Source organism: Salvelinus sp. IW2-2015, unplaced genomic scaffold (genome assembly GCF_002910315.2).
Source record: "Salvelinus sp. IW2-2015 unplaced genomic scaffold, ASM291031v2 Un_scaffold998, whole genome shotgun sequence".
Lineage (NCBI taxonomy): Eukaryota > Metazoa > Chordata > Actinopteri > Salmoniformes > Salmonidae > Salvelinus > Salvelinus sp. IW2-2015.
The window spans coordinates 131,244-146,142 of NW_019942680.1; the positions used below are offsets into that span (position 1 = coordinate 131,244).

General features: G+C 42.9%; 1 protein-coding gene across 1 annotated transcript; it reads right to left on the reverse strand.

Moving 5' to 3' along the window:
- Positions 1-4,793: 4,793 nt before the first annotated feature.
- Positions 4,794-14,690, reverse strand: farsa (phenylalanyl-tRNA synthetase subunit alpha). The gene is made up of 13 exons (XM_024136717.2): positions 14,502-14,690; positions 12,407-12,544; positions 12,110-12,208; positions 11,836-11,954; positions 10,848-10,940; positions 10,145-10,273; positions 9,917-10,032; positions 9,133-9,217; positions 8,464-8,563; positions 8,145-8,313; positions 7,444-7,521; positions 7,161-7,275; positions 4,794-5,496 (listed from the first exon to the last, which is right to left on the reverse strand). The coding sequence occupies exons 1-13, from the start codon at positions 14,646-14,648 to the stop codon at positions 5,391-5,393; spliced, it is 1,494 nt and encodes a 497-aa protein (XP_023992485.1). The 5' UTR covers positions 14,649-14,690; the 3' UTR covers positions 4,794-5,390.
- Positions 14,691-14,899: the final 209 nt, after the last annotated feature.

Genomic DNA, 14,899 nt, shown 5'->3' on the forward strand with positions numbered 1-14,899 from the left:
ATGTCCGAGTTCTGTTGCAATATGTAGATATATTGAGCCAACAGAACAAAACATTCTCAAAGTTCAGGAGATAATCTCTGGAGGTATTCCAGTGGCTCTAGCAGTTTAAATCCATCAGGGAATGAGGGACATGGGGTGGGCAGATAAAGGCTTGTCTCATAGAGGGAATAAAACCTCTAATCTCTTCAGATTCTGCTTCTTTGCATGTCTACTGCTGCTTTGAAATGGGGAATTATGAAACAGATAAATCCCATACATGCCCAAGCCTGCTCTCTCCCTAAGGAAATAGAAGTCAGTCACTGAACATGAACCAGTGTAGCTCCTATTTTGGTAAAAATTATTCGTTTTAACAAGTAGCCTAATAATAATGTATTTATTTGATAGGGACAGTCTATATTGACACATTGAGGCCATGAGGTCCTGAACTATGTGCTTATTTCCAGTTAGGATTTGGCTCATGAGGATGAGTTTCAAAATCTGCTAACAATTAGCGCTGCTAGTGAAACTAGCAGTTAATCCAGTCTATGGTGGGAAAGCATTGAAGGTCAAAGGGCAGGGCTGTGCCCTGAATTATTCCCAGTGGAGAAGTATATTCCCTCTAAAATAATCTAGTGGAGATGAACAACTACATGTTTCAAAGATGAAAGTAGGCTTATATTGAACATGAAGATGTCTACAATATTTCATAAACAACATGGATTAAACAATTTCGTCCACTACATGTGATCGTGTGTCGATTAACTATCTCCTGTAAAGGTTCTAATTGGCATGATCTCCACGCCATGCGTCCTTAGTACATTTAAGGAGACAACATTTCTTGGTAATGTAAATCCATCAACTATAGAATTAAGGGAACATTATCAACTACATCTAGCTGATACAGGTTGGCAGTTTAAGTGGAGGCGGGATAAAGTGTATCCCTTGAGTGATGAACAGTGGGCGGTCTAGGAAAACTACTGTTTACGACAGCGTGAAAATTGGTTGGGTTCATTTCAGAACCAAGGACAGAGACAGAGGAATGACAAAAAAGCGCGTCAAAGGAAAACTCCAGGGGGACTGACTTATGAACATGGGAATTAATTTCAGATAGATATCCAAAAGTTTTTTCTCCCATTTAGGGACCTTTGAAAAAAAAGAAGATCTAAGCAAAGCCAGTTTCATCAAAACAGCAGTCGTCCAAAATCAAGGTAAGCAGCTAACGCYTGTACTGTCAAAATGGTATTGAAATCGTTTGGAAGTAATATCTCCATAAATTAAAACTATATTTGGTGGAGTTGTGTTCACCTCCAACTCCACTGAGATATTAACATATATACATGTTTCATGCTTTTCAATYCCTTTTAGGATCATTCGAACGGAGACATCAAAGAAGTTGAGACTTGAGTGTTGCACGGATACAAGAATCACCACCAATCAAGTCCTTGTTTATCATCATTAGAGCTATATCGCTTAGGCTAATTTTCCATAATGAATGCCCTCAATTTCACCAGTTTTAATTTCAATGATGAGGCACATGCTTCCCCACTAGTCTACAAATTCGACGTACTAGTCGGGACGGAAGACCCGCTGTACAAGGAGTATAAACCGGCAGTCCGGGACCTCATTCCGTTGCCAAAGGCAGTGGTCTACCTGCTGATTGCAGCACTGGTAGTGGTAGGAGTCGCCTATGCTATAGTTGGACATCTGATCAAGGACCTGGCYCTTGATATAACAGGTATGAACTTAAAATGTTCGAAAATCAGGTGGAAATGTAACTAATCTATGTAGTTGTTAGGCTGATCCATCGCAATGTATAAGTGTATACGTGTACCAAATAACTTGTGTCAAATAGGCATAAGCCTAAGCTTTTCTATGCAAAATGGAAACATGACTAGCTAACACAGAGAKGATCAGGGGCACCAGTCCTGAAGCAAATGTACTTATCTCCAGTGTCCCCTCTGTTTACCCCTTTCATCAGAATGTCTTCTTGGCCCCACTGAGGAGGACCTAGAGAAGAACAGAAATCCGGAGTGCTTCATTGCCAGACACCCCCCCATAGTCCTGACCCACAATGCTTTCCACGTGTGGGACACAGATGATGTGGGCTTCCCCATGGCCCTGGATGAGAGCCCCCCGGGCAGCCCTTTGCTGTTTCCTGCAATCCCCTACATCCCCTTCTTCCCCACCCATGGCACYGGCAACAACAACAGCCCTGCTGCCCTGGCCATAGACAGCAGCCCCTGGCCTGGGCACTCTAACTCCCTCCCCAGCGAGATCTGAAAGGAGCCAGCACCAACTCCCTCCAGCCCTTTGGTCACTGGTTGATTCTGATTACACCAAGCAYGTCACAGGACTCAACAGACCTACTTAAGGTTATTAACAAGACAACTAAATGGGTTGAAATGTTAACACCACACAGCAACCAAAGCTTGACAAAGGAGAGTTTATAGATAACTTTCATGCTGGTGCTGTACAGTATCATCCTGTACTGACACTGAGATTTGTCTACTGCAGGGTTTCTTAATTAAACTATAGGTTGGAACCTTGAGTGGGCCCTGGGTATGTGAAAGGTGGGTCGCGAGTTATGAGAATACATCTACAATCACACACTATTTATTCTTAATTTGGGTCGTTGGGAGGACGGTCAATTTCTCATTTGCGTCTCGATCTGAAAAAGTTTAAGAACCCCTGGTCTACTGAATGGACCCTGTGCAGGACTCGGGTTAATCAATGGCTATTGCCATGAGAAGATGATTTAAAGATGTGCAACACATTCAAAATGATCCAGACTGATCCCATGGAAAAGGATTTGCCATGTTTCATCCCAAACCTATCACCATCAGCTGCCTACACCAGCCCCCTTTCTTATATAACATTTAAATACTGCTTCAGTATCCATCAAAACATGAAGGGATTTGGGGGCCTCTAAAAACTGCTATTCCTCTGTAATATAAATCTAGAGCTGCTTCATTTCAAGAGCAAAGCCAAATGATCAAAGGGAAATAATGAGACCTATAGGGTAAAGGCTAAACAAGGGAACTGATTATTGCTAAATCTTAACTAAGCTACTTTAAATAAAGCTTTCTTCAAGTCTCTCAGGACTTGGTAGATCATGTTTTGATGAACTCCTAAATGTATTAATCATTGACTTGACGAAATGTCAGATTTTCTGATCAATGCAAAGCATTGCATGCATGGTGATATATGTGGAACTGTGTGCAAAATGACTCCCAGATGTGGCTTTGTAGTTGAAATGAGCGTATGAGGGTGAACACAATTAAGGACCAGCTAATAGGTTTGTTCACTGGTTGTGCCAACTGAGGAATTTGACTTTACTGTCTGTATCTACATAACATGAAAAGGGACTACAATTATACAGTACCACATCAAAGTTGAGATGTTCAATGAAGTAGTAAATATGTGTACCAAGTTCAAACTAAATGGCTATTACATCGGTTGTTATTATTGATTTAGGTATGTAGTGTAACTTCTGCAAGTTAGAAACTGCAAACATGATATGATGCAGGTGAACACACAGGATGAGATTGCACAGGATAAAAAAGTATATATCTAAATTGAAATTTGCATATAAAACTGGACACAAATACCTATGAAGCATTTTTCTATCCCAGTGCTTGTGAAGATAGTTAGGACTCTTTTGTGAAGTTAGGATAGTTAGTACCTGGTAGGATAAAACTGCATCCAAAAGTATGTTCCAACTAGAATTAGAGGTTCAACAGAGAAACTTGGTTGATCTGTTCTGTCTATATATTGTTTTGTTCTGGGGAACCCTTAGCTGGACTCCCAGACTCCGGTTTAAAATGTTATTTCCMGACGTTGAAGGATTAGCTGAACAGAAAGACTTAAGGAGTTCCTGCAATTGATTAAGTAAACAACCTTTAATCCTGTCTGTCCATTATTGCAGCAGACACAGGATTTCCCAGTCTTGGCAGAGCACGCAACATCGGAACATCATTCTCTTTGTCACAAACTTCCAACAGCATCTATTATGGGCCCTCAAGTYAGCTTCAATAGCATGCAAGTTTTTTTTTAAAGACTCCCGAATTCAGAAATTCAGCTCCATGTAAGCGTCTAAAGACAGCACAGGATGCTCAGGCAGACTTGCATGTACCACGGCGTCGCTGTGCCAGGTTCATTCAGGAGAAGCTAATCCAGTGAAGTGATTACGCATGGCTGAAGTACAACTTCAATATTGCTCCTCAGAARGATACTGATTTGCATTACAACGTACAGTCTCTGTGATTCAGACTACGGAAGACGTAACTAATACATAACAGTAGAGTGTAGAACATCTCTTCATAACAGCATATTTATTCAGAATCTTGCAGGGATTGGGGATGAACTAGGTTACCAGCAAAAAACATCCAATGTGCCGTTGCCTAAAACAAACTAACAGGAATAGACTTGACTCTTTATTTAGTACCATAGCAAATTATTTTAGGTTACACTTACAACCAAAGTGCTCTAATGTGTTAACCCAATTATCTCCTGTGCGCACACAGAGCTAAAAATCTACCCTGTGTACGATGACATGAGACTTAGAGGCGATGAAGGTGATTTGTAATTCCACCTTCACTGGAATGACACAAATAACTCCTAAATCCTCTGGGTTAAACCTTGGCACACATCCTTCAACACGCCAATCCACGTTACGCACCAGCCACAATAAGATTGAGGAAAACAAGAATGTTCTTCTGACAGGTTTAAAACCGGACCTGGCACAGCCAGAATAGAATAACAAAAGCTCAGCATTACCAATGGTGATTACATTAGACTGACGACGTAAATCATGCTACTTTCAAACATCTTTATTTGACTATTTCTAATTTGTCTCATGAACTGAGTGGACACAGCACAGAGTTGGTTGGTTTTGTATGGAAGGCTAAAGGGCTTCAAGTTAGCATCTTTACTGTACAAGCATTTCATTACATAGAAAAGTGCACAGCGGCTACCTAACGTTTAAATGAAAAAACAGACTCACTGGTGAAGTTCCTTATGCTCTGATGTAGTGCACACATCAGCAGAGAACACAGTACTAGCACTACCTACCCCTCAGCACATGCATAGCTGCTGGTTAGGACCAAAGATGAGTTATAACGGTTTCATAAATTAGGTTTAAAGTATAATCTGTGTATCATGTGGCTAAACAACAGCTATAATCCAGCTAGAACCACAGACAAGCTATAAGGAGAAAAGTACGTCCTCTTTCCCTCCCTCTCAAACAGACAGATCTGTCTCTCTGTCAGTCTCTGGCCAAGGTAGATTAAGGGTTTGTGGGATTGTTCAGTGTTCATATGGTTGCTAGTGGGCAAAGGGGTCCTGATAACACGGGCCTTGGATGGGATGTGTATGGTAATGTAAGCCTGTCCAAGTGGAAGCCTGAACAGAATCTAAGAGTCCAGTCGACACACAGGGCTGTCGTAGACCATCTGCAGGTTGACCTTGTGTCCCACCAGCTCACGGATGTTGTTGATGCCATACTTGATCATGGTGGGCCTGAAGGAGACAGAGAAGGGCAGAGGAAAGCGTGTCAGGAAGATGACATAGTACATTATAAGGAGAGGTGGAAGACAGCAAAGAGAAAGAGAGGACAAACAGGTGATAGAGACAAAGGTCTGTATGGACAGAGGGGATKGAGGAGAGSGATTACACAGAGTAGATGATATGGTCCCTCCCAGCTCACCGACTATAGCCATTAACAGTGATTGTTCTCATAGATACAAGTCCTCAGTGTCACCAGGGTTCAAGYACCCGCAGTAGAGCACAAAWATATCGAAATGGTCAGTTCTGASCTGCATCTGAGGAAACCATTATTCTAGGCTCATTAGGCGATATGGTGTTTTATGCGCTTTGCTCAGATATAACAATCCAGAAGTAAACCTGTCGACATGTGTGCCAACAGCCTGGTGGTGTGTGCTGGAAGCATGGCTGCACATCTGGGGACATGACCACACTACTGTCCACCTTTAACCCCTCTATGGAAAATCACACTGGGATTACAGGCATAACATTGTATATTTTCACATTATGGACACATTTTCCTATTGAAATCCCATGTTCCATTCAAGTAGACTAACAGTTGAGACTGTGCATCTGGTTATGAGAGGGTTAAGGTCAAGGTAAGGGATATGGAGCGGATGTGAGTCAATTCCAGTGAGATAGCTGGCCCAAGAGTGGGTAGTGATGGGGGGGGGGATAGATACAGTTACATATTGTGATATTATTTTGGGATGATATATCGATATCTAAGTTTATTTGTAATTAATAATAAATAAATGGTTTTGCTACTCTAGGTAGCGTTAGATAGCACTAGTTAGCTGTACCTGCCTATAGCTTGTTCTCCATCTTCTTTTTAAATAGTGAGCAAACATTTGTTCAGCACTTATTTCCCTGACTGATCAAAACTTGTTTTCTCATGCTCTCGCTTGTCTCTCTGCAGCAGACATACACTGAGTATAACAAACAGTAAGAACACCTTCCTAATATTAAGTTGCACCGCCCCTTTTGCCATCAGAACAGCCTCAATTCTACAAGGTGTCGAAAGCRTTCCACAGGGATGCTGGCCCATGTTGACTTCAATGCTTTCCACAATGGCTGGATGTCCTTTGGGTGGTGGACCATTCTTGATACACACAGGAAACTGTTGACCATGAAAAAAACAGCAGCGTTGCTGTTCTTGACACACTCAAACCATTGCGCCTAGTACCTACCCCGTTTAAGGCACTTAAATCTTTTGTCTTGCCCATTCACCCTCTGAATGGCACACATACACAATCCATGTCGCAATTGTCTCAAGGCTTCAAAATCCTTTAACTTACTTGTCTCTTTGAATTGGATYTAACAAGTGACATCAATAAGGGATCATAGCTTTCACCTGGATTCACACGGTTTGTCTATGTCATGGAAAGAGCAGGTGTTCCTAATGTTTTAGACTACATATCGTATCAGCACCTAAGTATGGTGATATCGTATCGTGAGGTCCCTGGCAATTCTCGGCCCTAGAGACAGGGGTCAGAGAGTGTTGAAGTGGGGTAGGCCAGGCAGAAGGGGTTGTGTATTATAGGTCTTGTATTAGACAAATGTCGGTCAGTCAATTCCATTACATCACCAGGATCAGTTCTAGTTGAAGAGGATAATGTGTTTCTTTGTCATTGACTCACCTCTCCAGAGACAGCCCCCAGGCGATGACCGTCACCCCCTCAGGGAGCCCCATAGGCAGCAGCATCTCTGGCCTGAACATCCCCGAGTTCCCCACCTCCACCCACTTCTTCAGCCCTGGAGAGAGCAGGAATGGACAATTTAAGATGGATTCAGTGTAGATAGGACTGCATTGTCTATGGGCTTTTGGGTTTGAGTGAGACAAAAGCCCAAGGCCTATACACACACACATATCACACAAACATGAGAAATKCCAGGGTTTGAGGATATTCACAAGAACTGTACCTTCATGATAGCTGAACACTTCCATGCTCGGCTCGGTGTATGGATTGTAGGCCGGTTTAAAGCGTAATTTGGTGATTCCTGGAGAAAATTGAAAATATATTTACTTTCTCAGAAATACTATATCTGACAGATAGAGAAACAAGCTCATGTTGTACTACAGGCATTACGATGCATTAGAGGCCACTTCAGTACGGACAACTGAACCCACTGTAAAAAATACAATTTAAAAAAAGAACGAGGTACTGGAAGCAGGGTGGGGGTGAATTCCTATTTAATTTGAAATTCCAATTCAATTCTTGAATTCCCTCATTCATGAGAATGTACGTTGAATTACATTCACATTTTTTAAGTTATGRAATTGTAAAAACATTTAATCTTTGGAATTGAATTGGAATTCAATATTTTTACATTTCCCAGTTAATGGAATTAATGCATATAGTATAAAACTGTAGGATTTGTTTTTAATCATTTCAACCTGTATTCCGATATTTCCAGTATAGCTAGGCTGTCTGAACAGTGACATGATCAGCCTGAAAGCCTGAAGAAATGTAATTTCTAATTGGAATTTGTGGAATTGTTTAGGATAATATTGAATTATCTCTGAATTCAAAGACTGACCTCGAATTTGAATTGAATTACATTTCCTGGGAGTGAATTGAATGAGTGGAATTGACCCCAACCCTGACTGGTAGAGCCCTCACCTAGTTTATTGAAAAACTGATGAAGGATGCCCATGAGGTCACCCAGGGTAAGGCCATAGTCAGCCACCACTCCCTCAATCTGGTGAAACTCTGCYAAGTGGGTGGCATCCAGAGTTTCATTACGGAATACTCTGTCGATGGAGAAGTACTTGACAGGGGTGAAATTTTCCTGGTAGAAAGAAAGGAACATTTGAAATGGTTACAGAGGAGTTGATCAATTGCTGCACAGTTAGAATGTAACAYCACCCTCATGCAATTGATTTCTAATTAATTTGAGTAAATACTAAGACAGCATGAACAAATGTAGATAGTGGGTTACCTGCTGAGCGAGTTTATACAGCATGCGAGCGCTGACTGCTGTGGTGTGAGTACGGAGGATGTTCTTCTGAGCCTCCTCAATCTTCCAGTCATACTTGTACCTGTCAAACACAGACAGCGTTAAAATTAGAACATGTTGGGCCTCCCGAGTGGCGCAGTGGTCTAAGGCACTAGAGATCCTGGTTCAAGTCCAGGCTCTGTCGCAGCCGGCCGCGACAAGGAGACTCATGGGGCGGCGCACAATTGGCCCAGCGTTGTCCGGGTTAGGGGAGTGTTTGGCCGGCAGGGATGTTCTTGTCCCATTACGCACTAGCGACTCCTGTGGCGGGCCGRGCACAATGCACGCTGACACGGTCGCCAGGTGTACAGTGTTTCCTCCGACACATTGGTGCGGCTGGCTTCCGGGTTAAGTGGRCATTGTGTCAAGAAGCAGTGCAGCTTGGTTGGATTGTGTTTTGGAGGACCCATGGCTCKCGACCTTCACCTCTCCTGAGTCCGTATGGGAGTTACAGCGATGGGACAGGACTGTAACTACCAATTGGATACCACAAAATTGGGGGGAAAAATGGGTTAATATTTTATTTTTTATAAAAAATAAAACATGTTGTGGTCATGGTGAATGGGTGTGTAAGTCCATGCGTATGCATTTGTGTGGAAGATTAGCTCTCACCCCTGTGATCCAAAGCCTCCCTCTGAATGGACCTTCCTCACTCTCTCCAGGTAGTCCTGGGGAAACTCATGGGCCTGAGCTGGGTCTGAGAAATATAATAATAGGAGGGGCCACAGTTACCGGTAAGTTAAATGGAAATAATACTGATGGTACATGATGAAAACAGATTAGTTATATCTAATGGAAATCTAGAGTCTGTTTTAGCGAGGGAAATCAGATTTCCGGGCCTCCCGGGTGGCGCAGTGGTCTAGGGCACTGCATCGCAGCGCTAGCTGCGCCACCAGAGACTCTGGGTTCGCGCCCAGGSTCTGTCRCAGCCGGCCGCGACCGGGAGGTCCGTGGGGCGACGCACAATTGGCCTAGCGTCGTCCGGGTTAGGGAGGGTTTGGCCGGTAGGGATATCCTTGTCTCATCGCGCACCAGCGACTCCTGTGGCGGGCCCGCCACAGTGCGCGCTAACCAAGGGAGCCAGGTGCACGGTGTTTCCTCCGACACATTGGTGCGGCTGGCTTCCGGTTTGGAGGCGCGCTGTGTTAAGAAGCAGTGCGGCTTGGTTGTGTTGTGTTTCGGAGGACGCATGGCTTTCGACCTTCGTCTCTCCCGAGCCCGTACGGGAGTTGTAGCGATGAGACAAGATAGTAATTACTAGCAATTGGATACCACGAAAATTRRRWAAAAAAAAAAAAGGAAATYAGATTTCCCTTTCAGCGCATCATCGATAATGCACCATTTTTATCTTATCTGGGCATCAAGTCCAGACACACAGAGACACCCAGTCGCTCACCAGACAGGAAGAAGGTGTCGTGTTGGTCCCTGGCTGGGTGCTGCTGGGGCTGAAACAGGGAGTCAAAGTTCCAGAAGGAGCTCTCAATGAAGTTGTTGGTGGGCATCTCAGTGAAGCTGAAGGAGACAGGAGTGAGTACACACAGGTCTTAGAACTTAGTCTTACATTAGTTATATAGGGTATACTGATGGTGTCCTGCAAGGGCAGAATAGAGGATAGGCGACTGACCCCATCTCCAGGAAGATCTGTCTGAACTGCGTGCGGACCTTCATGAGCGGATGCAGGTGGCCACAGTCTGGGGCCACACCCATGGCCTCAAAGTTATAAGGCTTGAACTTCTTCTCCTTCCAGCTCCCACTGTCACAGACCAGAGAAAGGTCAATTTGGAGGAGAACATATAATATGTTCTAGAGAACATCAAATTAATTAGTATATATGGCCAAACACAAGCAAAGTCTGTGTGCAGATAAAACATGGAGGAAAATAAACAAAAACACTCATTTAATTTTTGGGACACCTGAATACAGTTCTGTGCCAAATCCCCTCATGTGATATTGCATACCRGGTGCATTTTCATTCATCTATTTTGGACTACGAGAACTAACAAATTGTTCACATGAAAACCAGGCTTGGTCAAGAGATCACCTGCATTTTGAGCGAGACTGCAGTTTCCAGGTAAAAACAAAACTCATTGGATCATGTGCGGTACCTAATGAAAACACTGCCAATTTGACTACAACATGCAGTGATATGAATAGAAATGACACAGACATCACTGTGAGAGAATGAACCACTTCATACATTTGCCTTAGGACAGRGTCCTCAGCAGCAGCATGCAGGTTAGAGATACAGAATGAGGAATCCCTCATCCATCTTAGCAATCATAGAGCGACCATGACAAAGTTGACAGGAAAAGCAGAGCAGGATTCACCTAGCGATCATCTCTGGGGTGAGCTCTGTCTCCTGCTTGGTGATGGTGGTGCTGAAACAGCTACCCTTTGTGATCCAATAGGACTTGACCGTCCTAAAATTCACAGAAATAAATAATCATTCTCATTCAAACTGCATAAATGTGGTCATTTGAAAGTGTTATATCACATGAGTCACAAAGGCCACAAGAGGTGTTATCTTAGGGAACATTGGAGATTGGGAACATGTGGTGGTGGTGGTGGTGAGGGCCTGGGACACTATTTAGCAAATAGGAAGTAGACAATAACAATCTGTTGCTCAATTCGTCTAAACTCGACGCGTGGAACGTCGCAGGGTTGAGTTCTCATACTGCTGTTCATTTATGATATTAAAACCAAACAAAACCTGGTGCTGGAAGCATGCCATTTAGGGCACAGACAGAYAGAGACAAATGAGAAACAGACAGAGCTACCTCGGGGAACAATGGCCTGAGCTAGCGACGGAGCCAACAGTCTCACCAGGTACAGTATTAACCTCACCCCTGGGATCCTGACTGACTGGACCCAGAAAAGTACTTGTGGTCCTTTAGCTGGTGCATTCATTTAGTAATAATGTATATAAACACAATGTTAGGGTATTCATATCATTGGGTGAACTAGACATCTCGACTCAGACAAGGCGACAACATTGGCTCACATCTGATCTGTGAATAKTATGTAAGTAGGATGTAACTATGATATAAGACATAATTTATATTCTAATCCAAACCTGCATTTCTCAGCTGTTATTCAACTAAAGACTTAGGGGTCAACAAGTCAGAGAACATCCTCAGCATGAGACTATGCTGAGGSTAGTTGTGACTGGGACATCCTGAACATGCCTGGATGCCAGATGATTGAACACTGTTGTACTGCTGAATGGCATCTATTGCCATCTACTGGTAGATATCAGTTAGGCATATACTTATCATTTCACAGTAGTCAAATATTATCAACCGGTCTGATTCTTACACTTCAGAGAGCAGTTTGCGTTTCTTCAGCTCATTCTTCTCCTTCTCCTCCAGTTGAGACGCCTGGCCTTTCTGTACCAGGAGCAACTTGTCCCTCACCAAGTCTTCTAAGCGCTCCACCTGGGTATATATACACACACACACACAACACACAACACACACACACACACACACACACACGTGAAATTGATGCTTGTGTGTCATACTTATTTTCTCCATTATAAAAGCAACACTCACACTCAATCACACCAAGTCAGATGTGAAGATAAACTCACAGTCTTGAAGATCCTGGGGCCGCCCTCGTGGCCCTTGTCCAGACGGATCCACTTGTTGGACATGGCCTTGCTGAAACCCACCTTCCCAAAGGCTAGTTTCTACACAGAAATAGAGACAAAACAATCTGTAAACACTGCCCCAATGCTCCAAGTAGAGAGCATATACTGTATATTGCTATGACACAAAATCACAATGTAAAGATCAACTTTAATTAAATTCTTCATTTTTCAGCCAGATGTTTTTCATCCAAATAAACATAACATCATGGTACATATTATTTGTGCAGGTCCTCTCACCATGAGCTGACTCTGAGGCATCCCTTCCTCTGGGATGGAGCTGACGACTCTGGCCTCATGGCTGCCCTGCTCGGCTATCTCACAGCCTTCCCCAGTCAGCTCCCAGTGCTTTGAGGAGCGCTGCTCAGCTGAGATCACCTGCGCAGGAAAACAAACAACCATGAACAGAATCATAATGGAGCCTTGAGGCAGAGGACCACACATTGGTCATCTTCTCAAGGTCTGATTGGTGTACACATCATGAATTAGCTATCACTGCACATTATACATTTACCATGGGCTCATTTTAGATCCAGTGACAATAACAGCTCCCAATTTATTGACTCGGTCTAATTTCTCAAAGTTGACATTTTGGTATTTCGTATTTTATTAGGATCCCCATTAGCTGTTGCAAAAGCAGCAGCTACTCTTCCTGGGGTCCACACAAAACAGAATACAGAATTACATTATACAGAACATCAATAGACAAGAAAATAACTACATACATTTCTTTTTAAAGGCACACGTAGCCTACATATCAACGCATACACACAAACTATCTAGGTCAAATAGGGGAGAGGCGTTGCTTTGTCTGTTTTTTGAAACCAGGTTTGCTGTTTATTTGAGCAATATGAGATGGAAGGAAGTTCCATGCAATTAGGGCTCTATATAATACTATACGCTTTCTTGAATTTGTTCTGGATTTGGGGACTGAAATGACCCCTGGTGGCATGTCTGGTGGGATAAGTGTGTGTGTCAGAGCTGTGTGTAAGTTGACTATGCAAACAATTTGGGATTTTCAACACATTCATGTTTTTTTATAAAAGGAAGTGATGCAGTCAGTCTCTCCTCAACTCTTAGCCAAGAGAGACTGGCATACATTGTGTTTATATCAGCCCTCTGACTACAATTAAGAGCAAAACGTGCCGCTATGTTCTGGGCCAAATGCAGCATAACTTGGCTTTTCCTTGCTGCACTGGACCACACGACTGGACAATAATCAAGATTAGACAAAACTAAAGACTGCAGAACTTGCTTTTTGGAGTGTGGTGTCAAAAAAGCAGAGCATCTCTTTATTACGTCTAGACYTCTCCCCATCTTTACAACCATTGAATCTATATGTTTTGACCATGCCAGTTTACAATCYAAGGTAATGCCAAGTAATTTAGTCCCCTCAACTTGTTCAAMAGCCACACCATTCATTACCAGATTCATCTGCGGTCTAGCACTTAAGGAATGATTTGTACCAAATACAATGCTCTTAGTTTTAGAGGACCAGTTTATTACTGGCCACCCATCCCAAAACAGACGGCAACTCTTTGTTAAGGGCTTCAGTGACTTCATTAGCTGTGGTTGCTGATGTGTATATGATTGARTCATCAGCATACATGGACACACATGCTTTGTTTAATGCCAGTGGCAGGTCATTGGTAAAAATAGAAAAGAGTAGCGGGCCTGGAGAACTGCCCTGCGGTACACCACACTTTACATGTTTGACATTAGAGAAGCTTCCATTAATTACCATCCTATACAAGTAGTAGCCAGCTAGGTGTATTAGACGTTGGTAGATTGCCTTAATGACGATTCAATAAAAGCTAATATTGAAAATGTCTAAAAGTTTTTAGTCAAGTTTGCTGACTAGCAGTGCAGTTTAACAATCAGACTGAACAGTCACCATTGCCTTGGATTGTAGTCACCATTGCATTGTTCTGTGTGTCTTGACAGGGATGCAAGTCTGTGTAATAACATTGTCACTGTATTCAATAAGAGTAGCTAAATTATGTATTTATTCATGGTCTACAATGATTTATTCTTCACAATAGAAGGTTGCTAACTGGCTGGCTAACATGATCCCGTTTACGTCCCTATTGCATCACTTTCCTWTCCAATCGCCCATCATCATAGAATGAACAGAAAAATGCTATAAGTACACGCTTGACGCCCAAACCGATATTTAATTACAGAATTTATTAAAATTWGGTTAGGGTTAAGGTAATGGTCCGTTTTAGGTTTTTGCTAGTCGGTTTAAGCATCAGCTGTGTCCTTAAGTTCTCCGCCGAATGAACAAAGTGGACAGTCGCTTGACTTCCGCTTCAACACGGGCAGGTAAACTCACATCACCAAGTGCCTGTAGGCTCTTCACAGCCCCGACGATAGCTTGGTGGTCCACACCAAGACTGGTCGCAACATCCTGACTGTCGAGACCACCGTCCACCTTTTCCACCCGCCGAAGAAGCGTTTCTACAAGACCAGTGTCAGCCATGCTTGTCACAGCGAAGCCGAAAAGAGACCGGTAGTGAGCTCAGTATTGGATATGTCGAAAGTACTGGAATACAAGAGCYAGTATTTTTAAATACCGTAAACTCCCCAGAACAAGCGAAAATTAATACCTGCATTGATATCTTGAAGAATTAAAACAAATCCACTACACACTTGATTTATCCCTTGCATTTCATGCAATGTACTGACAGTGACTGAATTGCGACTGAGGATGAGAATGATTAGCACTTCACA